At 62.5% G+C, this 20,237-nt stretch overlaps 8 protein-coding genes across 8 annotated transcripts; 6 read left to right on the top strand and 2 right to left on the bottom strand.

The window, feature by feature from the left end:
* Nucleotides 1–524: 524 nt before the first annotated feature.
* Nucleotides 525–1,157, top strand: SPRG_12075 (hypothetical protein; the record flags this gene model as incomplete). The annotated part of the gene is made up of 1 exon (XM_012351841.1): nucleotides 525–1,157. One exon carries the CDS (start codon nucleotides 525–527, stop codon nucleotides 1,155–1,157), a length of 633 nt encoding a protein of 210 aa, XP_012207231.1.
* Nucleotides 1,158–1,415: 258 nt separating this feature from the next.
* On the bottom strand, nucleotides 1,416–1,991 carry SPRG_12074 (ubiquitin-40S ribosomal protein S27a; the record flags this gene model as incomplete). Its single annotated transcript, XM_012351840.1, has 2 exons — nucleotides 1,966–1,991; nucleotides 1,416–1,889 (listed from the first exon to the last, which is right to left on the bottom strand). Exon 2 carries the CDS (start codon nucleotides 1,878–1,880, stop codon nucleotides 1,416–1,418), a length of 465 nt encoding a protein of 154 aa, XP_012207230.1. The 5' UTR covers nucleotides 1,881–1,889; nucleotides 1,966–1,991.
* Nucleotides 1,992–2,746: 755 nt separating this feature from the next.
* Nucleotides 2,747–3,466, top strand: SPRG_12073 (hypothetical protein; the record flags this gene model as incomplete). The annotated part of the gene is made up of 4 exons (XM_012351839.1): nucleotides 2,747–2,785; nucleotides 2,831–3,216; nucleotides 3,273–3,315; nucleotides 3,362–3,466. The coding sequence occupies 4 exons, from the start codon at nucleotides 2,747–2,749 to the stop codon at nucleotides 3,464–3,466; spliced, it is 573 nt and encodes a 190-aa protein (XP_012207229.1).
* An 88-nt stretch (nucleotides 3,467–3,554) lies between these two features.
* On the top strand, nucleotides 3,555–4,977 carry SPRG_12072 (hypothetical protein; the record flags this gene model as incomplete). The annotated part of the gene is made up of 3 exons (XM_012351838.1): nucleotides 3,555–3,858; nucleotides 3,908–4,209; nucleotides 4,257–4,977. Exons 1-3 carry the CDS (start codon nucleotides 3,571–3,573, stop codon nucleotides 4,975–4,977), a joined length of 1,311 nt encoding a protein of 436 aa, XP_012207228.1. The 5' UTR covers nucleotides 3,555–3,570.
* An 80-nt stretch (nucleotides 4,978–5,057) lies between these two features.
* Nucleotides 5,058–5,809, top strand: SPRG_12071 (hypothetical protein). The gene is made up of 2 exons (XM_012351837.1): nucleotides 5,058–5,208; nucleotides 5,259–5,809. The coding sequence occupies exons 1-2, from the start codon at nucleotides 5,064–5,066 to the stop codon at nucleotides 5,705–5,707; spliced, it is 594 nt and encodes a 197-aa protein (XP_012207227.1). The 5' UTR covers nucleotides 5,058–5,063; the 3' UTR covers nucleotides 5,708–5,809.
* Nucleotides 5,810–5,970: 161 nt separating this feature from the next.
* Nucleotides 5,971–14,039, top strand: SPRG_12070 (hypothetical protein). The gene is made up of 5 exons (XM_012351836.1): nucleotides 5,971–11,559; nucleotides 11,607–11,774; nucleotides 11,826–12,033; nucleotides 12,085–12,222; nucleotides 12,262–14,039. Exons 1-5 carry the CDS (start codon nucleotides 6,011–6,013, stop codon nucleotides 14,002–14,004), a joined length of 7,806 nt encoding a protein of 2,601 aa, XP_012207226.1. The 5' UTR covers nucleotides 5,971–6,010; the 3' UTR covers nucleotides 14,005–14,039.
* On the bottom strand, nucleotides 14,020–14,329 carry SPRG_12069 (hypothetical protein). The gene is made up of 2 exons (XM_012351835.1): nucleotides 14,177–14,329; nucleotides 14,020–14,129 (listed from the first exon to the last, which is right to left on the bottom strand). The coding sequence occupies exons 1-2, from the start codon at nucleotides 14,312–14,314 to the stop codon at nucleotides 14,055–14,057; spliced, it is 213 nt and encodes a 70-aa protein (XP_012207225.1). The 5' UTR covers nucleotides 14,315–14,329; the 3' UTR covers nucleotides 14,020–14,054.
* A 760-nt stretch (nucleotides 14,330–15,089) lies between these two features.
* Nucleotides 15,090–20,223, top strand: SPRG_12068 (hypothetical protein). Its single transcript, XM_012351834.1, has 4 exons — nucleotides 15,090–15,561; nucleotides 15,588–17,063; nucleotides 17,122–17,302; nucleotides 17,363–20,223. Exons 1-4 carry the CDS (start codon nucleotides 15,133–15,135, stop codon nucleotides 20,155–20,157), a joined length of 4,881 nt encoding a protein of 1,626 aa, XP_012207224.1. The 5' UTR covers nucleotides 15,090–15,132; the 3' UTR covers nucleotides 20,158–20,223.
* Nucleotides 20,224–20,237: the final 14 nt, after the last annotated feature.

The raw sequence follows: 20,237 nt of genomic DNA, 5'->3' as shown, positions 1-20,237 counted from the left end.
TGAGCGAAGCACCGAGCCGCGTGGTCAAGAGCACGACGACCGTGATGCGCTCGCCGATGACGCGACAACACGCGACGCCGTGCCACGTCATCGGCACGTGGAAAAAGTACGGTGACGTTGCGGCGTCACGCGGCGGGCGCACGAGGCTGGGGACCAGCGCGCGCAGCTCGTCGGTCCAGAGCGTCGACGACGACGCGTCGATGACCTCGGTCGGCACGTACGGCGGGTACGACCACTCGACCGCGGGCGGCGCGATGGCGTCGTCGTAGGCGACGACGGCCATGAGCATCGAGACGGTCATGATGATGGGTCGTCCGTGGCGTCGAGTGCAATGTGAAACGGTTTGTGCAGCAGCGGGTGCCGCCAAAGGCTCGCTGCAAGGGCCTGCACGAAGCAGTCGACCACGCAAGGCAAGGGCCCTTGACCAAGATGACGTGGGAGGCGGCGATGGGCTCATCTAATGGTCGTCGAGCTGGTTTCGGATTCGCGTCGTTGCAGGGACGGGACGTGGCGCACTTGCCAAAATGACCGACGCGTGGAAGAAGATGCTCCTCGAGTGTGCGCTCGAAGAGCTCGAGACCAACCACGCGGCCGAGAAGGCAGACCTGCGCCAGGCCCATGACGCCAAGCAAAGCGCCCAGAAGGCGCAGCAAAGCATTTCCAACGAAGGGCTCGCGACGTACAGCCGCTTGCATCAAACGTTGCTCGACGAAGCCCAGACGCGCGAGGCGAAGGCGCTTGACCGTAAGCAGACGGACCGCGTTTCCCTCGAGCACGTGGCCGAAGGCGAAGACTGGCGCGTCCTGCGCCAAGAGCGCGACGAGACGGGATCCTCTGGCGCCACGTTTGCGCGGGCACGCGGCCGCTTGACGGACCAGCACAAGGTCCAGTCCAAGGCTGGTGTCAGACGGGACGACGCTGCGCGCGAGGCCTTGGGGCATAAACACCAGCAGCAACACGCGGCGCAAGGCGAGCTCGCGTCCAAGGAGGCAAGAATCGTTCACGACTCCCAGCGCACGAAGCGCGAGTCGCTGGTCCAGCGCTGCGACGCTGCCATCAAGTCCCTCGATGCCAATTACATTGGCAACGTTCGAGGCGCGATTAGTGCACCCAACGCCGAAGAGTACGTCAAGGAGGCGAGCCACCGCGCGCCTTGATGGCATTTGTTGGTTCAAGGGGTACTAATAATGTGATTTCCATTCATCTCGGGTAAAGGCCCGCTCGTGCATCCGGCTGGCTCGCCACGTAAAAAGGGTGACCAGGCGTGTTGCCAGACGCAGACTCGCGTCGGATACTTGTCCAGGGCGTACTCTGCTTCGTGCGTGGTCGAGAAGATGGAATTACTTTCAGACAAGATCATGTTATGGTCGGAAGTCGTCGGCTACGTCAGCGTGCAAGGTCGCAATGGAAGACATTTAGTTTTCCGTCGAGAACTTGTACGTGACGTGGCACTTGCCGCAGTAGTGGCGGTCAAAGTGCGTGGCCATGAAGACACCGGCGCCGCACTCGGGCGACGGGCACTCCTTCTTGAGGCGCTGGATCTGGCCGTTGTCGTTGACCTTGTAGAACTTGAGGACGGCAAGCTTGACGTTCTTGTGCTTGCGCTTGACCTTCTTCGGCTTGGTGTAGTTCTTCTTCTTGCGCTTCTTGCCACCACCACGCAGGCGGAGGACGAGGTGAAGCGTCGACTCCTTCTGGATGTTGTAGTCGCTCAACGTGCGGCCATCTTCGAGCTGCTTGCCGGCGAAGATGAGGCGCTGCTGATCCGGCGGGATGCCTTCCTTGTCCTGGATCTTCTGCTTGACGTTGTCGATCGAGTCCGAAGGCTCGACGTCCAACGTGATGGTCTTACCCGTCAACGTCTTGACGAAGATCTGCATGATCAAATTCTATAGAGTTCCAATGAGATCTTAGCTCGTACAACTACGGAAGCCGAAGCTTCCGATCCTCATTATACAAACGCACCTCACTGAAAGCAATTGCAGAATGAACTCCGTCGGAGTTTGCACCACCCGCGCTTGCCGCGCCAGAACCAACCACTGCCGTCTGGCCAATGGCATCGCGTGCTGGCCATAAAGCGCACCTGTTTTCCAACGCAGATGGCTCATGTCGGTGCGGATCCTTCAATACAGGTGCGTATTTCGTGATAAAGGTGCGTGTTTGAACCCGTGCTGACGAGATGCTGAATGATTCCCGTCGGCAAAGCTCGCGGGCGCGAACACTGGTTCCTTCTCGCCGTCGGTCCTCGTTGCGAGACGCAGTTGAGGTTGCCACTCGCATTATTTTCGGTGCTATATGCAAAGAAGCATCGGCTCAAGTGTCTGGGACATGGAGAGACGATGGACGAGATGGCGACGCGGCGCTGAGCTTGGGTGGCACATGACGACTCGGCATCGGTTCAAGGTCTCGTGTCGGATGCGCCCACGTCGTCGCTCGCACGGGCATGAACACGTCATTATTTTACGCAGCCGAGCTGCAGGTGGTGGGCCGCAGACGACATGGAGCCTCCGACTTGATGCTGTTGTGCTTGGAATACTATCGGCAGTCGAACGTCTTCCCTACTACTAGTACAATCGCACTCTCGGGTTTGTGGCGTGGGACCCGGCGTTGGACGCCTTCGGTGCGACACTCACTGTTCCAGCCTGACCGATTGTCCAGCACTGGGGGTCTCGCATACTATAGGCACATGCGTTGCGTGCTGCATGTACTAAATGTAGCTCGTCATTCTTCCATCTTCTCTGTGATGATGACCACCATTGATAATGTGCTCTGGTCGAGCGTTGAGGTGTGTCCGAATCGATGCGTCCGGACACAAAACTCCATGTCGTAGGACCAAGCGCTGCGCACCGCCATTGCCGTCCACGGCGGCTGCCACTGGGACCTCATTGCGCGCAGTTGCCCGCGGCGATCAGCACTAAAATGCAAGCAGCGCTGGAAGCTGCTGCAGACGCGCGGTGCCAACAAGCGGGTGTGGGATGCTCGCGAAGATAGATTGCTGGCGGCGCTCGTGCACCAGCACGGGCCAAGCAAGTGGGCGCTTCTCGCGTCGCACCTCGTGCACCGCAACGCCAAGCAGTGCCGAGAGCGCTGGCACAATCAACTCGACCCGACCATTCGCCACACCGAGTGGACTGGCGCCGAAGACCGGTTGGTCTTGCTGCGACAGCACGAGCTCGGCAACAAGTGGTCTGCGATTGCCGACGAGATGCCGGGCCGGTACTATTCTAGCAGCATGCGAGCTCCAATCTTGTTTGACCGTGGCGTTCCTATAGCACGGACAATGCAGTCAAGAACCGATGGCACGCGTCCATCAAGGTATAGCTTGGGCTTGTAGCCGGTCTAACCCGTGACCGTCGTCTAGCCCAAGCACATCACGACGGCGACGACGACGCCAGCGACGGGCGTGCTGTTTGCCGACTGGGCGCCGCTCGCGGCCGTCGACTGGACCTTCTTTTCGTTTCCTTAAGATCCAAAACAGTGGATGTGCAGCGTTGGACGATTTGGAAACAGTGGATGTGTGGCCACGATTCGTACCGTTTCGAGTGTTTCGAGATTTGAGTTTCGAGTGGGATGCCACCGGCGCACGTCCAGCCGCCGACGGTCGAGGTCGTCTTCCTCGGCACGTCGTCCATGATGTCGTCCGCGACGCGCAACGTCTCTGGCATTGGCGTCTCGATCGCAGGCGACTGCTGGATCTTCGACGCCGGCGAAGGCATTGGGCTCCAGCTCTCGAAAGCGTCGCTGCTCTTGAGCGCCGTCTCGCGGATCTTCGTGACGCACATGCACGGCGACCACGTCTTTGGGCTCATGGGCCTCCTTCTCTCGGCGGGCAACGGCGGCGTCGCCCGCGAGATACAGGTAGGCCCTTGGCATGCTTCCCCTTTTCTTGGCATGTCATATATTCTAGGTGGTCGGGCCCCCCGGCCTGCGACGGTACCTGCGTCGCAACTTTGCCGAGTCGCAGTCCAACATGAAGTGTGCGCAGTACTACGTCGACGAGCTATGGGCACCCGAGAGCACCGAGCTCGTGTGCGAGTACGCCCCGCTGCCGTTCGAGCGTGACGGCGCCAACGTGGTCGCGGGCGACGATGGTTCGTGGCGCGTTCCGTGCCCGGGCCCGTCGGCCTTTCATGTACGCGCCGCCGCGCTTCGCCACACGCTCGAGCCCTGTTATGGCTTTGTCATCCAAGAGCAAGACTACCCTGGACGGTACCTATACCGCGTTCGCCACTACCGATCGACCTGCAAAGCATTAGGGTGCAATTGACGCCAGCGCTCCGCGCACGGCTCCTTCGCGACGACAACGCTGCCTTCTTGCGCGAAAAATACGGTATGGAGAACCCACTCCAAGCGCTGTCGATCGTGCAGAGCAGCGCGACGGCGTCCGTGACGCTGGCCGACGGATCGCTGTGTCAGCGCGACATTGCCGGCCCGACGCGGCATGGGCGGCGCCTCTGCATCCTTGGCGACACGTGCGACTCGCGCGCGATTGCATCGCTGGCCGTCGGCGCCGACGTCGTCGTGCACGAGTGCACGAACGCGTTCATTGCCTCGCTCGATGGCCACGCAACGACGAGCGAAGAAGTCGAAGCCCGTACGTTTGTCCACGGCCACTCGACGCCGGCGATGGCCAGCCGGTTCGCCGCAGCGATCGGCGCCTCGCGCCTTGTGCTAACCCACTTTAGCCGCCGGTACCGCGACGACGCCTCGGACGAAATGACCCACGCGATGACCGAAATCAAAGCGCAGTGCAGCGCCTACTATACCGGCCTCGTGCACTGCGCCCACGACCTGCAACACATTCGCGTGCCCATGCGCGAAGAGCGTACGCGGGACCTGGTCGCCGAGGGCGCCGAGGCCGCGCGCGTCGCCTCCGCAGCTGCCGACGACGCCAAAGCAGCGGCGACACGCTTCTTTCAAGCACACCCCACGAGCAGCGATGGGCACACGCCGCATGCCCAGCGCCTGCTGTCGTGAACCAAAAGATTTTTAGTCCAATTAAGTACGCTGTTGACTCAACTGCTGTAAGTCCGCTTGCGTGGCCAGAACAGAAAGATACGACGATGGCGACGACGGGGTTCGAAGCGCTCTCGCCGACGACGCTCGCCGACGTGCTTCCGCGGACGCAGGTCATGCGCTACAACATCCGGCCTCTCTGGGCGTGCCCGCGCATCGCCGGCCCCGCGTTCACGGTCCGCCTGTCGCCAGGTACCAAGCATGGGTTTGTCGGCTCATCGCTCATGCAGGACGACGACCAGGCGACAACTTGATGCTGCACGCGGCCATGTACGAGGCGCCGCCTGGTAGCGTCGTGGTCGTGCAGTCGGGCGACATGGCGTTCGCCGCGATCGGCGGCAACGTGGCTCGGATCGCCAAGGAGCGTGGAGTGGCAGGCCTTGTCCTCGATGGTCTCGTGCGCGATATCGCCGAGATCCGCGACTTGGCCTTTCCAGTCTTCGCGCGGGGAGTCATCCCCGTTCCAGGCACGAAAGCTCGCGTTGGCGAGCTCAACCAGCCCATCGTCTGCGGCGATGTGTCCGTGCATGCTGGCGATGTCGTCGTTGCTGACGAAGAAGGGATCGTCGTCGTCCCGGCGGCGTCGGCCGCGACGGCCCTCACGGAGGGGACCAAGCGCCAGGAGAAGGAAGCTCGCGAAGGCTACGAAGCGTGGAAGCGTAACACAGCGCGCGGGTCCAAGCGGCCTTGAAGCCGTCGCGTGCGTAGCCGATGCCACGTCAGGGCGAGCGCAGCGACTGATGTGGTAGCCTCTCATTGGCTATAATTCAAGATATCCATTTTCGCAGAATCCGTTTCAAGGCGATCCGCTTCCACACGTGTCCTATGCAATGCTGCAGGATATGGAATATGAAGGGTTTGAAGAGAGCTGTAGGACCGGCCAATGCGGGCGTCGACGTCGCTGTGCTGCGAATATGTATTCTCGGAGGATTGAGTCGTGTATTTTTAACTTGCGGTTCTTTTGCAGCAAACGAGGAAACAGCAGGAAGCCCGCATGTTGCCGGGCCATGGACCTCCGCGGCAGGGTCATGGGCCCCGCTATGGACCTCCGTCCAACACGTCGGAAGGATGGGAGGTCGTCGACCAAGATGGTATGACGACGTCGACACGCGGCCAAGCGCCGAAATCCCCGCGGACGTCGACGTTGACCATCAACCCGAGCGCGACGCCCTCGACGCGCAACAAGCCCTTCATGCCCCCGCGCGATGGCAGCCGGTACTCGGTGCCTAGCCACGTCGTAGATGATCTGCTCACGGAGCAGCGCATGAAGGCCCACCACACAGCGCCGGCGGCGGACCCGCTCTCGCTCGGTATGTCGGACGTGGATCTCTTTGCCGACGACAATGACAGTGCCCATGGCTGGGGCACGGATTCGCCATCACACTTGCTTGGCCGCGACGACGACGAGCTCGAGTTTGACGACGACGACGAACCCAAGGCTGCTCCGCACGTTGCGGCTGTTCCACCGCCGGTGGTCTCGGACTGGCGAGCAGGCAGTGACTGCCTCAGCCCGACGGCGCCCGAGGGTGCGTTTGGGTCGGAGCTGGACTTTGGCGACGATGAGCAAGAAGACGACAGTGCATCGGAAGCTGCGTTTCCGACCAACGAGGCGCCCACCGAGATTGCAGCAGCATCGAGCACCCATGGCAACCAGTGGCAGTGGCATGGCGATGACCACAAAAAAGATACGAGAAGCAGCGTCTCGTACGGCGCCGGGTCGCCGTCGCGCTCGATCACGCTCGGGGCGCCCATGCCGTCGACGAATGTTCTGGACCTGAACGACGTTGACGTCGACGGCAACGACAACGGGTGGGGCTCGACCGACGACCTCTCGCTCGCGTCGTCGCCGCGGTCCGACCGCTTGTCGCTGGACGGCCCGCCGGACGCGTACCTAAACGAACCCGACGTGGCGCCCGTCGACATTACCGGCGCGGACGACCTCCCATTGTCGGTCACCGATGCCGTGACTGCGGTGGAAGCAGTCGCGGCGCATACACAGTGGGAAGAACCGCCTGCCATCGACGAGCCCATTCCGTCGTTCGCCGTGCAAGACATCCAAGATGTCGCACCACATGTGCCGTTCGCTGTCAACGCGTTCACGGATACCGATACGCCGGCGGCAGCGTGGTCTGCAGACGAGTCGCTGGACATTAGCGAAGACGAGAGTGCACCTATGGTCGACGACGTGCCACCGGTAACACCCGCCGTTGCCGTGGTCGCCGATGCAGGCGTCGAGCCCGTGGTTGCCCAAGACGAGGCTACGACGACTTTCGAGTCGTGGAATGACCACGATGCACAGACTGTACCCGATGCACACGAGACCTGGCACGACGACGAGACCGACGCACCGTCGAGCGAGATGCCGGAACTCGCTGCCGCCGCCGGGCTGCCCGAGGTCGACGATCCCTCGTACGCGGAGCCGGTCGTGGAGACGGAAGCACCCGTCGAGGTTGCCGAAGCGAGCCCCGATGTTGGCGGCGCATTCGACCATGAGACACACAATGACGACTGGAAGCCGGCCGCCGACATGCTTGCGTCCGTTGATGCGCCCGCTGCGGACTCGCTTTTTGTGTCGACGTCCGAACTTGCGCTGGACGGCGAAGGCCACGACGAGCCGAGCATCGTGCCCGAGGCTCAGCACGAGGGCATTCGCGCGGCGTCATTGCACGAGCCTGCTGCCTCGGTGGTTGTGTCGGAAGCCGACGACGGTGCTTTTGCCCAAGAGACCAACCCAGACTTTGGTGGCGAGTTCAGCAACGAGTCGTACAACGAAGAGTGGGGCTGGAACCCGTCGGTGGAAGAGGACGTGGGTATCTCGTTGCCCGATGCACCGGTGACAGTGATGCAAGAAAGCGTGTCGACGCCGGCTGCGGACGCGACCTCGGCGCAAGACACCAACCCGAACTTTGGCGGCGAGTTTGGTAACGAGTGGACCCCGTCGACCGACGCGAGCAACGACGGTGGCGTGCCTGAGTACGAGCAAGAAGTGGCACCTGTGCCCGTTGAAGAGCGCACGGCTGACGCGCAATTTGTACCAGAGACGAACCCCGACTTTGGCGGCGAGTTTGGCAACGACTCGTACAACGAAGAGTGGGGCTGGAACCCGTCCACCGACGATGGCGTCTCGTCCGCAGTCAGCGCGGACGTGACCGCACCGACACTCGTTGAAGCCCCGACGGCCGAGGCTGCCGCCTTTGTACCCGAGTCGAACCCCGACTTTGACGGCGAATTTACCAACCAGCCGTACAGCGAAGAGTGGGGCTGGAACCCGTCCGTTGAAGACGATACCAGCGTGGTTGCCGTGCCGCCATCGACGATGGTGGGGCCGCCCGCTGCGTTTGTGTCCGTGGCAGAACCTGCGGCCGACGCGCTATTTGGCCAAGACACCAACCCGGACTTTGGCGGCGAGTTTGGCAATGATTCGCACAACAGCGAGTGGGGCTGGAACCCGCCGACCGACGAAAGCAACGACGGTGACGTGCTTCAGTACGAGCAAGAAGCGGTACCAGTGCCTATTGAAGAGCCCACGGCCGACGAGTTGTTTGGCCCAGACAGCAACCCGGACATTGGCAACGACTCGCACAACAGCGAGTGGGGCTGGAACCAGTCAACTGACAATGGCTTCTCGGCGTCGCTAGCTGCGCCTCCCATGCCAGCAGTCGAGACACGAGTCGTTTCAGCTCCCGCCGAAGCCCCGGCGGCCGAGGCTGCCGCCTTTGTACCCGAGACGAATCCCGACTTTGGCGGCGAGTTCAGCAACGAGCCATACAGCGAAGGATTGGGCTGGAACCCGTCGACCGACAACGACCATGGCTTCTCGTCGGCGCCAGCAGCACCGCTTGCCGTGGAGTCGCCGGTCGTCTCGGCGCCCGTCGACGAGCCCTCCGCCGACGAGTTGTTTGGCCAAGACACCAACCCCCACTTTGGCGGCGAGTTTGGCAACGACTCGTATAACAACGAATGGGGCTGGAACCTGTCGACTGACGATGGTTTCTCGACGGCAGCGCCCGCCTCGGCCACGTCGCCAACGGACAACGCCCCGTCCACGGCGCCAGAAGATAGCGGAGACGCCGCTTCGTTGTTTGCAACTGCATCGACAGCGTTCGACCAGCCGCCGACGGCGCATCCAGAGCAGCACGACACGACGCCCTTTGACGCGCACTCGGCGTCATCCGTGTTTGGGCACTCGGCTGTCGACGGCAGCGGGTTTGGCGGCGATGAGCCCGTGTACGATGCTTCGCCCCGCGGCGACGACCACGCACGTGAGCATTTCGGCGCGTCCCATGACCCGTGGTTCCCGCAACAGAGCGATGCGTCGGCGAACGCTGGCGAGGCCTACTACGGGTCGTCGGTCATTGGGCTGGCGCCGCCGGTGCCCGACGACACGGCGGCATCGCTGTTTGCCGATGCGAGCGACAATGAGGCGCCGTCGTTCAGTCACGCGCCCACCGACAACCGTGCCGACAGCCTCTTTGCCAGCTCACCGGATGCCCCAGACGTGTCGAGCCTGTTTGGCGCCTCGGCCGACCACGGCTTTGACGCTGGGTTTGAACAGCACACGTACGCAGAGCCGGCGTATGGCTACGACGCTACCCAGCACGAGCACGAGTTTGACGCGCAAAACCACTTTGAGCAGGCGGCACCGCACGCGCAATACCATCACGACGCGTACAACTACGATGGACATGCGTACGGGGAGTCGACGGCCTTTGACGCGCCACCGATGTCTGGTTTTGATGCCGCGGCGCCGGGGTACGACGCGCCAGCCCCGGTGTACGATGCTCCCGAGCAGGTGTTTGACGCGCCCGCGCCGGGGTACGAAGCTCCTGCGCCTGTGTACGAAGCTCCTGCGCCGGTGTACGAAGCTCCCACGCCGGTGTACGAAGCTCCCGCGCCGGTGTACGAAGCTCCCGCGCCGGTGTACGAAGCTCCCGCGCCGGTGTACGAAGCTCCCACGCCGGTGTACGAAGCACCAGGGCCAGTGTACGAAGCTTCCGTGCATGCGACATCGGTTGACGCTCAATCATCGTTGAACTCTGGCCCAGCGTACGAGACACCTGCGGTGGCATCGGTAATGTCGACCGGTGGTGTCGAAACGTCGGCGTCGACGCCGGCACCAAAGGCTGTCGCACCTCGCTCGTTGCCAGCGACCTTTGCAGCCGCACCGCCGTCGGTCGCGTCGCCTGTGGTGGAGGCGCCTGTTGTCTTTACGGGGCGTCCCGAGTCGTACAGCGACATTCCCGACTACCCCGACTACGACGGCAGCGCGGTGGTTGCTGCGCCACTGCGCATCGAGCTCGAGGCCGACGACGATGACGACGTGCCGATGGCCGACTCGCTTTTTTCGCCGACCAATGGCACGGAGATTACGTTTGCGACCTTTGACTCGACGCCGAGCGGCTTTGGGCCACCAAGCATAGGCTTCAGCTCTGTGCCGACGGCCTTTGGAACCCCGGCGTCCGTCCACGAGAGACCCGCGCCGTTGTCATACAGCAGCGCTCCCGTGAATGCGCATGTTGGTAGCCCCGCGCCGGTTTGCCACGTCGAGAACGCCAGCGTCGTCGCCGCCGAGCCGTCATTGCCAACGCCTTCGCACAACGACGAGCCGAGCCACGATGCAGCCGAGCTGTTCGAGTCGGCGCCCGATGCAACCGGTTTCGGTGCTGCGTTTGACGCCTCATCTGCATTTGACGCCTCATCTGCGTTTGACGCCCCGTCTGCGTTTGACGCCCCGTCTGCGTTTGACACCCCGTCTGCGTTTGACGCGCCTCAGTTTGGCGAGTCGGCGACAGCGGATCCGTTTGCTGCGTCGTACCAGCAGTCGACGTTTTCTCCGCGCGGCGGAGCACAGAGTGCGGCGACCTACGGCGCCCAAGGCGCGCACTTGCACCAAGAGCAGGCCGCGTACACGCCAGAGCCGGCCTACCAGCAGCCAGGAGCCGCGTATCCGCAACCCGCAGTTGCGTATCCGCGGTCAGTGCCCTATCAGCAGCCGGCGGCGACGTTTCCGCAGCAAGCGTTCCAGCAACCACTACCAACGCCGTACCAACAGCCAACTGGCTACACGGCGCCGCACGCGTCGTACCAGCAGCCATCGTACGCCACCAACGCCAACACGTACGGTCAACCCGTTGGCTATGCGCAGCCGTCGTACACGCCCGAGCCAGCACCAGTGTACGCTGCAGTGCCGGCCGCGTACGGGCACCAGCCTGCACCCTCGGCCGGGAAGCCCAAGAAGCCGTCGTTCTTTGTGCCTAAGGCGCAAGCGGCGCCGACGACGCCCTCGTCGTCGTACGAGCCAGCTCCACCGCAAATGAGTCGTGCGCTCAAGAAGCAGTACCAAGCAGCACCTGTAGCGACGTCGACGATGGCACCTGTGCCCGCCAAGGCGCCGGTGCGGACGAGCCAAACGTACAAGGATCCGCGCGTGCTGCCGCCGTCTGCTTTGGTGACGTTTGGCTTTGGCGGCACGGTTGCGGCCATGTTTCCGAAGCGCAAGCTCAAGCTCAACCATTTCGCGACGCGCAACAGTCCTCGCCCCCTGTACGTTGTTGATCGATGGATACATTTCGTCTCACGCTGCTCTGTAGGGCGCACCAGGCGTCGTTTGACGAGCCCGTCGACGATGGCGAGTTGCGCAAGGGCCCGATCGTGCTCTACACAATGGACCAGCTGCACCCGAACGACGCCTACTGGCAGCGCCTCCAGGCCTTCCCGGGCCCGCTCGCGCAGCCGTCGACGACCGACGACGCCGTTTTGTACGTCATCATGAAGCATCCCGTGGGCCTGATGCCACTCGACTGCTGTAGAAAGTACCTCCAGAGCCAAGGGGCGACGGCCGCAGACGACGACGCCAAGCTTCTCTGGGAACTGATCGAAGTGTTTGTCAAGACGCACGGGCGCATTGCGACCCGCGATGCGCAAGCGCCCGAGATCCTCGTCTTGCAGCTGCTCCAAAACACGCTCGCCCGGCGGCCGACCGTATCGCACGACGTCCACGCGCCGTCGATTGTCGCTGTATGCATTCCCACGTTTCCAATGCAGATATATATGCTCATGCGCGTCTAGTCGCCCGACGCGTCGCATCGCATGCGCCAGCTGCTGCTCGCCGGCGACCGCCAAGGCGCGATCGAGATCGCCACGGCCGCCAGCTTGTGGCCGCAAGCGATGCTCATCGCCTCGTTTGTCGATCCAGACGCCTACAAGGTCGTCGCGTCGCGCTCGTCGTAACTCAACCTTCGGTAGGCGGTCGTCCAAGCCTTTGTCGCGAGCCAGTACACGCCGGCGGACCCGCTCCGGTCGCTCCTCTTGCTCTTTGGCGACCTGGGCGAGAAGAGCGTGCAAGAGCCCGTGCCGCTGAACGCGGCGGCGTCAACGTCGGCGGCGGCGTCGCCGCTGCTCGCCAACTGGCTCTCGCACGTGGTCATGTGGATTGCGAATCCGACCAAGGACACAAACGCGGCGCTCCTGAGCCTCGGCGACCGGCTCGCGACCGAAGCGCAGAACGTATACGCGGCGCACGTGTGCTATCTCTTGGCCGGCGCGCCGCTTGAGGCACCGTCGCCGAGTGCGCGCTTGGTGCTAATTGGTGGCGCGCAGTCGGAGGCGCGGTCGTTTGTGCGGCCCGAGACGATCCACTTGACCGAAGTCATCGAGCACGTGACCAAGCCCGCGCTGCTCATGCCGCTCCAGGGCTACAAGTACATTTACGCGTCGCTGCTCGCCGACCTCGGGCGCTGCGACGACGCGTACAAGTACGTGGACGCGATGCGGAAGCAGTTGGAAGCGATCAGCGCCAAGCAAAAGCTCTCGCCGTACCTCGACAATGTCAAGCTCCAGCTCGACGTGCTCGAGGACCGACTCAAGCTGCATCTGGGCCAAGACCGCGTGGACGCGGCGGCCGTGAAGGAGTCGAAAGGCCTCTTTGCCTCGCTCCGCGCCAAGATCGACAAGAAGCTCGACGAAATGGTCAACGACGCACCGCCCATGCCGCAGCCGATTCCGTCGTCGTCGTCGGGTCCCCAGTCGGCGCAACCGGGGTTCCCGCAGCACCTCTTCCCGCCGGCGCCAGGGTCCAACCACAGCAATTACGGCGGGCCCGGGTCCAACCACAGCGGACCCTTGCACGGTGGTCCCGGGTCCAACGGCGCGCCGATGCGCCACCACGCCTTTGGTCCGAGCTCCAGCAGCAGCCAGCACCAGCAGCCGCAGCAGCAGCAGCAGCAACACCAACAACATTTTGGGCCCGGGTCGTCGTCGTCGTCGTCGGGTGTGCTGCCACCGCGAGCGCCGAGCGTCGGACCCGTCGACGCGCCTGTGGCCGCGCACCCGCCCTTGCACCGGAGCCACAGCTTTACCCAAGAGTCCAACACGACCAAGCTCCCGGCCGACTCGCCGCAGCTCAAGAAGGCGGCGACGGTCGACGAGCCGACAAAGCCCGAGCCGTCGCCGACCAAGGCCAAGGCCAAGACGCCGCCGCCGAGCAGTACAGGGTCCAAGAGCGGGCGCAGCATGTGGAGCTTTGTGCCATCGCTGGGCATCAAGGAGTTTTTGATGAACAAGCTCGAGCCCGTCGGCGATGCGAGCGTCGTCCAGCTGCCCGACAACGAGCCGCAGCCGTACTTTGACAAGGAGAAGAACCGGTGGGTGTTCCCGTCGGCCGGTGGCGCCGACGACGCCGAGGACGAAGCGCCGTCGGCGCCGCCCACGAGCTTCCCGGCCGCCGCCATGTCGGCGCCCGCGTCCCAAGCCACTAACGATCCGCTCGCGGCCTTGATGGCACCACCGAGCCGCGGGCCGTCGGCGCCGGCGTCGCACGACGGTAACCCGCTCAACGCGATGATGGCGCCGCCTGCGCGCACGGGCCTCTACGGGTCGCAGCGCGGGTCGTCGCGCGCCGTGACACGCAAGCCATCGGCGCGGCCGCAGTACGCGGTCTTCAAGCCTGCGCCGTCGTCGTCCTCGGACGCGCCCGAGCCCGAGTCGTAATGCACACACTATCGTAGGAAGAATAGACATTTGCTTGTACATCCCGCGGCTTATTCCTTGGTCGTCTTGCCGAGGTCGTCGACCTTGAAGAACTTGTCGAGCTGGTCCTGCGTGTAGCGTTGCAGCTATGGCCTGGCATGAGAGGAGACGAGATGGCGATGCTGGCACGTACCGCGGAGAAGCAGTGGTCTTGCTGCGGCAGGCCCATGGGCGTCTTGTACTCGGTGAAGAGCACGAGCTTGACCGCGATCGCAGAGCAGAGACCGATCGAGAAGACCTTGACGGGCTTGAAGAGGCGCTTGTCGATCATCCTTCGAGAGCCGACCAAACGCGAAATGCAATCCGGATACCAGAGGCACTGGCTATCCGGCGCACGCGATTGTATTCGGCATGTGCCGAATTGAATCGCACTTGACAGGCAAATCATCCTCGTTTAGCCACAACTGACGCACGTGCCAATCGACCCAGGAAGTAGTAGCTTTACAACCCCATCGTTGCTTGCTGCAGCTCGGTCTGTGGTCGAGCTACTTACCGAACCGAAGCCACCATGGGCTTGTCAAAACGCATTACGCGGCAGCTCGAGCGGTCCAGAAGAGAAGCATTCCGTGGGGCCAGCCATAGCCAGCTCAGATGTAAGATTGGCATGGGCGCCGTATTGAGCTGGCGCCATGGAGCTGCGCCATGGTGAAAGCTCTCATGCACGTTTCGTTGCATGGCAGCGTGCGTGGGATGATGCCGGACACTGGTGGACTCTCGCCCAAGTGGTCAGTCCAAGTGAAGCGAGTTTCCCCATGCTGGCTGTGATTCCTTGAGGATGCATGGACCACGCTGCCATACGTGCCTGCATTACGAAGCTACGCACCGCACGCACACGTCTCTTGTGGCGACGGCGGCCAAGTCGCGTGCCGAAACTACGCTAAAATCGGCAGGCGGGTCGGATATCCGGATATCTATCCGGTCGACATTGGCCCTGCGCCATCTCTGTATTGCGCAAGTTGCCCGGGCAACACGATGGATCGGCGGACAAGCACGTCGTCCCGGCGGCCACCGCAGCGCCGCAGCACGTCGTCGGACGGCGAACACGAGGAAGCGCGACCAGCCGTCGACCACGAAGGTATCCTCGAGGCCATGGGCAGCGTCGTCTTCGAGCTCGATGTCGACGGCGTCGTGACCTACATGAACCACCGCGCCGAGCGCGTCCTCGACTGCTACGCGTCCGACAAGGTCGGTATTAGCTTCATCGATGCGTTCGTGCCGGCGACGCTCAGCGATGTGCCACTGAACCGCGCCAACATTGAGAAGCAGCTCCACGAGGTGCTCTCGCTGGCCGAGACCGTCGTCTTCCAGTGCGGGCTCAAGACGTGCGGGTCGCCTTCGAACCTCGTCGACATGCTGCTGAGCGCGGCGCCGCGCTTGGACAGCCAGCGCAATGTGCTCGGATGCGTCCTCGTCGGCACGGACGTGACCAACCACTCGAGCGAGAAGATCTCGTCCGAGCACGTCTACTCGCGCATCTTGGAGCGCGCGAATGCGCCGATCTTTGGCGTCGACGTGCAGGTCGCGTCAACATTTGGAACAAAAAGGCGGCCGAGCTCACGCAGTTTACGGCCGACGAAGTCCTGGGGAAGGACCTCGTCGACGAGTTCATTGCGCCCGACTACCGCGACGCGGTCGGCGCCGTGCTCTCGCAGGCGCTAAATGGCGTCGAGACGGCCAACTTTGAGTTTCCGCTCGACATCAAGAACGGTGGCCGGCAGCTTGAGATTCTCCTCAACGCAACGTCGCGCTACGACGAGGTTGGCAACATCGTCGGTGTCGTCGGCATTGGCCAAGACATCACCGACCGCGTCGCGCAAGAGCAAGAGTACTCGCGGCTCATTGACAAGGCGAACGCGCCCATCTTTGGCGTCGACTCGGAGCTCCGCGTCAACATTTGGAACCAGAAGATTGCCGAGATCACGCAGTACTCGGACGACGAGGTCATGGGCCAAAACATCATCGACAAGTTTATCAGCGAAGAGTACCGGCACCTTGTCAACCTCGTGCTCACGCAAGCGCTGAAAGGCTACGAGACGGCCGACTTTGAGGTGCCCCTCGTGACCAAGACGGGGCGCAAGGTCAACATCCTCCTCAACGCGACCGCGCGCTTTGACCAGATGGGCGACGTCATTGGCGTCGTCGGCATCGGCCAAGACATTACCGAGCGCATTGCGCAAGAGCAGGAGTACACGCGGCTCATTGACACGGCAAACGCACCCATCTTTGGCGTCGACCAGAACGGGCTCGTCAACATTTGGAACAAGAAGGCCGCCGAGATCACACAGTACACGCAGAAGGAGGTGATGGGCCAGAACCTCGTGGAAAAGTTTATCAGCGAAGACTACCGCAAGGCCGTCGGGTACGTCCTCTCGAAAGCGCTCAATGGCGTCGAGACGGCCAACTTTGAGTTTCCGCTCATCACCAAGACGGACCGGCGCGTCGAGATTTTGCTCAACGCGACGCCGCGCTACAACGAGCTCGGCAAGGTCATGGGCATGGTCGGCATTGGCCAAGACATCACCGAGCGGATTGCGCAAGAACAAGAGCACTCGCGGCTCATCGACAAGGCGAACGCGCCGATCTTTGGCGTCAACACACAAGGCTCGGTCAACATTTGGAACAAGAAGGCCGCCGAGATCACGCAGTACTCGCAGGACGAGGTCATGGGCGAGAACCTCGTCGCGACCTTTGTGAGCGAAGAGTTCCGCGAGGCGGTCAGCGAGGTCTTTGCCAAGGCGCTGACAGGCGTCGAGACGGCCAACTTTGAGTTTCCGCTCGTGACCAAGACGGACCGGCGCGTGCAAATTCTGCTCAACGCGACGCCGCGCTACAACGAGCTCGGCGATGTCATTGGCGTCGTCGGCATTGGCCAAGACATCACCGACCGCATCGCGCAAGAGCAAGAGTATGCGCGCCTCATCGATACGGCCAACGCGCCGATCTTTGGCGTCGACTCGGAGATGCGCGTCAACATTTGGAACAAGAAGGCGGCGCAGATCACACACTACTCGATCGCCGAGGTTGGCGTCGTCCTCTTCTTGTTGTCTCGCCGAACTCAGGATCGTCCGACTTGTGTAGGTGATGGGGGAGAACCTCGTCGAGACGTTCATTTCGCCTGAAGTGCGGCCCAAGGTCGCCGAGGTGCTCCAGAAGGCGCTCAACGGCATCCAAACGGCCAACTTTGAGTTTCCGCTCATTACGCGGCCGGGTAGCAAAATTGAGATTCTTCTCAACGCGACGCCGCGCAACGACCTCCACGGTACATCATCATCGTCTTGTGTTCCGAGCAGCGTGAGTTTGATCCTCGTACAATCGATAGGCAATATTGTCGGCGTCGTCGGCATTGGCCAAGACATTACCGAGCGGATTGCGCAAGAGCAAGAGTACTCGCGGCTCATCGACACGGCGAACGCGCCCATCTTTGGCGTCGACACGCGCGGGCGCATCATCGAGTGGAACCAAAAGATCGAGAAGCTCACGGGGTACCAGAAAGAGTCGATCCTTGGCATGTCGCTCGTCGATATGTTTATCATTGACGAGTCGCGCGAGACCGTGCGCGGGCTCCTCAACCAAGCACTTCTCGGCGTCGACGTGGGCGAGATGGAGCTGCCGATTCTCAACAAGCAAGGCATCTTCTTGCTGCTCCTCGTGAACGCGTCGTCCAAGAAGGACCCGCACGGCAACATCCAAGGCGTGATTGGCGTCGGCCAAGACTACACGGCGCGCAAGCAGATGGAAGCGGCCAAGGTCAACTTCTTGGCGTCCTTCTCGCACGAGCTGCGCACGCCGCTCAACGGGATCCTCGGCATGATGGAGCTTCTGAAAGAGATGGAGCTCGGCCAGACGCCGAAACGGTATGTGCACATCGCGTACGTCTCGGGGTCGCTCTTGCTCAACTTGATCAACGACATTCTCGACCTCTCCAAGATTGAGGCCGGCCACTTGGAGATTCAGTCGGCTCCGTTTTACATGAACGACCTCCTTGACTACACGATCGACATTTTCAAGCTCAAGGCCAAGGAGCGGGGCCTTCGACTCGGTATCGTGCGCGGCAAGGACGTGCCCGACATTGTCATTGGTGACGTGATTCGCTTGCGCCAGATCCTACTCAACTTGCTCTCGAACGCGATCAAGTTTACCAACAAGGGCTCGATCACGGTCAAGTGCTCGGTCGTGACGCAGGCGCAGGCCGAGGTGCCACCGGGCCACATCAAGATGCTCTTCCAGGTCATCGACACGGGCGTGGGCATGAACCCGGAAGAAAAGTCGATCTTGTTTTCGCTCTTCACCAAGCTCGAGCGGACGCGCAAGAACAACCCGACGGGGTCGGGCCTCGGCCTCGCGATCTGCAAGCAGCTCGTCGAGCTCATGAACGGGCACATTGACGTCGACAGCGAGCGCGATGTCGGCAGCACTTTCTTCTTCTCGGTTGTCGTGCGTCTCGCACCGCAAGAGTACGTTGCAAAACTGGAAGCGCTCCGCGCCGTGTCCAAGTCCACGTTCGACGACGACGACGAGCTTCCGGAACGCGCCCGCGGCCGGAAAGACCGCGCGACGACCGTCGACTCGATCTTGATCCCGACGCCGCCGTCCGTGCCCAAGCACGCGCGCATCCTCGTGGTCGAGGACAACGACTTCAACTGGGAGGTCGTCAAGTGCTTTCTCCAAGAGGACGACCACTATCTGCAGTGGGAGCCCAACGGCGAGCTCGCGGTCGAGGCGTACAAGCAGCACCACGACACGTTCGACTTGATTTTCATGGACTGCGAGATGCCCGTCATGGACGGGTACACGGCGACGCGCTGCATCCGCGAGTTTGAACAAGAGCGCGGCCTCGACCGCATCCCGATCCTGGGCTTGACGGCGTATGCGATGAACGATGACCGCGAAAAGTGTCTCAGCGCCGGCATGGACGAGTTCATTGTCAAGCCGATTGCCAAGGATGGCTTGCTCAAGATGATTACGTACTGGATGCGCCGGCGGTACATGCCCGAGTTGCGCGTCTCGGAGCCTGCGTATCTGCTCCACGAAGCGTCCTTCTCGGACGTGGGCCCGTCGCCGGTCGGGTCGATCGACAATGACATTCTCGCGCCACTCGCCGTGCACCGCGTCCAACTGCCGCCGCCGACGAACGCCGGCCTCTTGCACGCGTCGACCCACACGCAAGAACTCGACTTGGCGCGTGCCATCTCGGACTTGGAGCTCGAAGATCCGTCCAAGATGGGCCAGTACCGGCTCCAGGGCGCGCCGTCGCTCCACCACCGTGCAGACCCGATGTCGATGACGATGGACGGCACGACGTCGCTGGCGTCCATCACGTCCAACTCGAGCGGCAGCGTGAAACCCGCGAGCTCGAGTATGTTTGCGCTCGGCAACCGCGCGTCGTTCACGCGGTCGTCGCCGCTGCAAGCGTTGCTCGACGCGCAGTCGTCGACGCACGTGACGTCGCGCACGGTCGGCCCCGACTTGCAGCTCGACGAGACGGACGCGACCCCACCGCACAAGCGCAACACGTCCAACAGCCTTCCGGATGTGACCAAGCTCGAGCTGCGGACGGACGTGGCGAAGGACTGGAAAGACTGGCGCGAACAGTCGTCGTCCATGAGCCGGCCGCTGCCCGACGACGATGACGAGCCCAAGCCGCCGGCCACCAACGTGACGTCGTCGGCGGTCCTCGCGATCGAGATGCCGGATGGCGACCCGGTCGACTACTCTCTCGGGGTCTCGCAGTGCGGCGGCAACGAAGAACTCTTTATCAACCTCCTCGGCAAGTACGCGATGGGCCTCGATATTGCGCTCCACCGCCTCGACGAAGCGTACAGCAGCCAAGACTTGTACGGACTCCGGCGCGAAGCGCACTCGCTGAAAGGGTCGTCTGCGTACGTGGCGGCGATGCGCGTCTCGAAAGCTGCGTACCGCGTCCAGGTGTGCGCCGAGCAAATGCTCTCGGACCAGCCCGACATCAACCTCTTTGTGTCGTCGTACACGCTGCTGCAGGACGAGCTCAACGCGCTCAAGGGGTACCTCCGTCGCAACTTTTCGTTCCACCACGCTGCGACGTCGGCGTCGACCAAGATGGACACGAAGGGCACGACGCCGTGCTGCATCATGTAAGGACGACGGTGACCAAGTACACGTATCCATGACGTTGCATACATACCACAACATGTAAATATCCCATCGCAGTGGAGGAG

Source organism: Saprolegnia parasitica (genome assembly GCF_000151545.1).
Source record: "Saprolegnia parasitica CBS 223.65 unplaced genomic scaffold supercont2.87, whole genome shotgun sequence".
NCBI lineage: Eukaryota > Oomycota > Saprolegniomycetes > Saprolegniales > Saprolegniaceae > Saprolegnia > Saprolegnia parasitica.
This window is presented reverse-complemented; position numbering and strand designations above follow the sequence as displayed.

What these genes read in the sequence shown, in the direction of transcription:
- SPRG_12068 (XM_012351834.1), top strand. Translation starts at nt 15,133, where the DNA reads ATGGGCAGCGTCGTCTTCGAGCTCGATGTCGACGGCGTCGTGACCTAC. An exon ending in CACACTACTCGATCGCCGAG is followed by an intron (nt 17,064 to 17,121) that starts GTTGGCGTCGTC and finishes CGACTTGTGTAG; the next exon opens with GTGATGGGGGAGAACCTCGT. An exon ending in GCCGCGCAACGACCTCCACG is followed by an intron (nt 17,303 to 17,362) that starts GTACATCATCAT and finishes TACAATCGATAG; the next exon opens with GCAATATTGTCGGCGTCGTC.
- SPRG_12069 (XM_012351835.1), bottom strand. Translation starts at nt 14,314, where the DNA reads ATGATCGACAAGCGCCTCTTCAAGCCCGTCAAGGTCTTCTCGATCGGT. An exon ending in AAGACCACTGCTTCTCCGCG is followed by an intron (nt 14,130 to 14,176) that starts GTACGTGCCAGC and finishes GCCAGGCCATAG; the next exon opens with CTGCAACGCTACACGCAGGA.
- SPRG_12071 (XM_012351837.1), top strand. Translation starts at nt 5,064, where the DNA reads ATGGCGACGACGGGGTTCGAAGCGCTCTCGCCGACGACGCTCGCCGAC. An exon ending in CACGGTCCGCCTGTCGCCAG is followed by an intron (nt 5,209 to 5,258) that starts GTACCAAGCATG and finishes GACGACGACCAG; the next exon opens with GCGACAACTTGATGCTGCAC.
- SPRG_12070 (XM_012351836.1), top strand. Translation starts at nt 6,011, where the DNA reads ATGTTGCCGGGCCATGGACCTCCGCGGCAGGGTCATGGGCCCCGCTAT. An exon ending in CGCAACAGTCCTCGCCCCCT is followed by an intron (nt 11,560 to 11,606) that starts GTACGTTGTTGA and finishes GCTGCTCTGTAG; the next exon opens with GGCGCACCAGGCGTCGTTTG. An exon ending in ACGACCGACGACGCCGTTTT is followed by an intron (nt 11,775 to 11,825) that starts GTACGTCATCAT and finishes CGACTGCTGTAG; the next exon opens with AAAGTACCTCCAGAGCCAAG.